Below are 2216 nucleotides of genomic sequence, written 5' to 3' on the forward strand. Positions count from 1 at the left end.
TGTAATTAGCTAGGATTGTTAGTAGCTTTTGCTCGCTTTGGATCGGGAAGAGCGCAAGCCAACTTGACTAGGCTCGTCCCTCTAACTCACCTTCTAGTGAGGGAGCCAAGTTGGTGCGCAAACTTCTCTCCGGCTCATTAATTTATTTATTTTTAAATTGAAATGAAAATATATAAATGTTATTTTGTAACTTAACATATTCTTAAAAGATTAAGATAATCAATTTTGTATATTTTTTTGATATATGATTTTGAAGTCATAAAAATCCTCCTCCTTAGGGACTTAGGACTGGCTATGTAATAATTAGGTGGAGCTAAAATTGTACATGAATTATTATTCCGTGTACAAATTTATTTACTTTTTAATTTTACAAAAATGAATGGTAGCATACTGTAATTAATCTAAAACTTGCATATTGTATACCATATAATTCGTCGAGATTATAATTGTTGAAAATCTTCAACAGTTGCACTAGCAATCTTATCTCAAATTCGATAGTTTGCCTATTTCCATGCCTTGAGATACATTAGAGCCTCAAATATATCGCCTTTCAACCGTCTTCTTTCTTTGACAGAACCTAACCTCGCACAGTGGTGATCATGGTGCCCGTAAGTTTCTAGCTAGGTGGTGGTCGGGTTGTTGATGTGCGTAATTGTGTGAGGTGATGGCGGCAAAAGGTGGTGTAAGCCGGAGTTATGGTGGAAATAGATGAGTGTGATGGTGGTGGTGGGTGGTCGGATGCAAGGAAAGTGTGGGAAAAAAGGCAGTATATTTTTAAAAAAATAATAATAATAACAGTAATTTTTAAATAAAATTATTTTTTAACGGTATGCCGTGACATTTTCACTTACATATTTTTGGCACGCGGGAGAATGTAAGGTTATATTGTGGCCAATGTGACATATAAAGCCAATTGGTAAGTTTATCTATCTGTCTGATAATTAACAGAGTTCTTTTTACCTGCTGCAGTGCACCAATGATAATGGCTGCCAATAAATAAGGGGTGAATAAGTGAAAAATATTTGTGGGTCTATTAGAATTAATTTGTGATTAAAAATAAAATTTGATAATTTATAAATTTTGCAAATTCAAAAATTTATTAATTGACAAAAGAAAATCTTAATTATCTCTTTATTCTGTCTGTAGCGATTACATTTGTCTGCTTCTTCTCAATGCTTTCCATCTGTACAAAAAAGAAACAAGGTACAACTCAAAAACTAGCCTTTATTTCTTCTTCACCTGTATATTCACAATTTGATCCACCAAAAACCCAAGAAGTATCTCAAGATTGTTTCAGAAAGTGAGAGAGAGAGAGAGAGAGAGAGAGATTATTGAACTTGGAAATCAAGATAAGGTAAAGAGGGGACATTATCCAACAAACCCTCCCAATCTAATTCTCCAAATTTGAAGTTTTCTCCTTGCCAATGATTTCCAAACCCAACCATGTCCTCTAATTTCATGCTTTCAGTATTATTCAAGTTATTATTATTATTATTATGATAAATGACATTTTTCTGGTCAAAGACATAATCACTACTCATGACACCATTATTGTTCATGTTGTCAACCCCGAAACCCTCTGATCCAGGTACACACATCACTCCATAATCCCCTAATTCCCCTCGATTTCCTGTTGAACTCCCAACTTGTGTCACATATTTCGGAAAATTTAACGAACCATTTGTGTCGAAACTGTTGTCAAGTACTGGTGGAAAAGGGTTGAAGTGGCTGTTAGAGGAAGATGAATCCATGCATGTGTTTACGACGTCGTACGAGTAGTCGTGCATGGGCAATATCATTCGTCCTGTGACAGTATCCCATATTGAGACAGTCTTGCATTTGTTTGGAGAGGATGTTGTTGTTGTTGAAGTGATATTGTTATTTTTCAACCTCTTCTTTATGGAAGAATTCCAAAAATTCTTAATTTCGTTGTCTGTTCTCCCTGGAAGACGTGCAGCAATTTGAGACCACCTGATACACATGAATATAATTGATCTTAAGGTAGTTTGAACAGAAATGATCTTTACCCGTAGTGAATATGAGTTATCTTGTCCACTGTCGATATGAGCCTACAATTTTTGACAATTCAACGTTGAATTGCCAAAAATTATAGGTTTCACCGCTGACTTCAACGGTGTACATATTTTATCCTATCCACCATGGGTAGGAGTTCGTTTCTAGTAGTATGAAACTGAAAATATCATGTAAAAGTAACT

General features: G+C 35.1%; 1 protein-coding gene across 1 annotated transcript; it reads right to left on the reverse strand.

Moving 5' to 3' along the window:
• Window positions 1-1133: 1133 nt before the first annotated feature.
• LOC111378022 (transcription factor MYB83-like) lies at window positions 1134-2167 on the reverse strand. Its single transcript, XM_023001185.1, has one exon. It carries the CDS (start codon window positions 1980-1982, stop codon window positions 1329-1331), a length of 654 nt encoding a protein of 217 aa, XP_022856953.1. The 5' UTR covers window positions 1983-2167; the 3' UTR covers window positions 1134-1328.
• Window positions 2168-2216: the final 49 nt, after the last annotated feature.

The sequence above is a fragment of the Olea europaea genome, unplaced genomic scaffold (genome assembly GCF_002742605.1).
Source record: "Olea europaea var. sylvestris unplaced genomic scaffold, O_europaea_v1 scaffold17593, whole genome shotgun sequence".
In the NCBI taxonomy this organism is placed as follows: Eukaryota; Viridiplantae; Streptophyta; class Magnoliopsida; order Lamiales; family Oleaceae; genus Olea; species Olea europaea.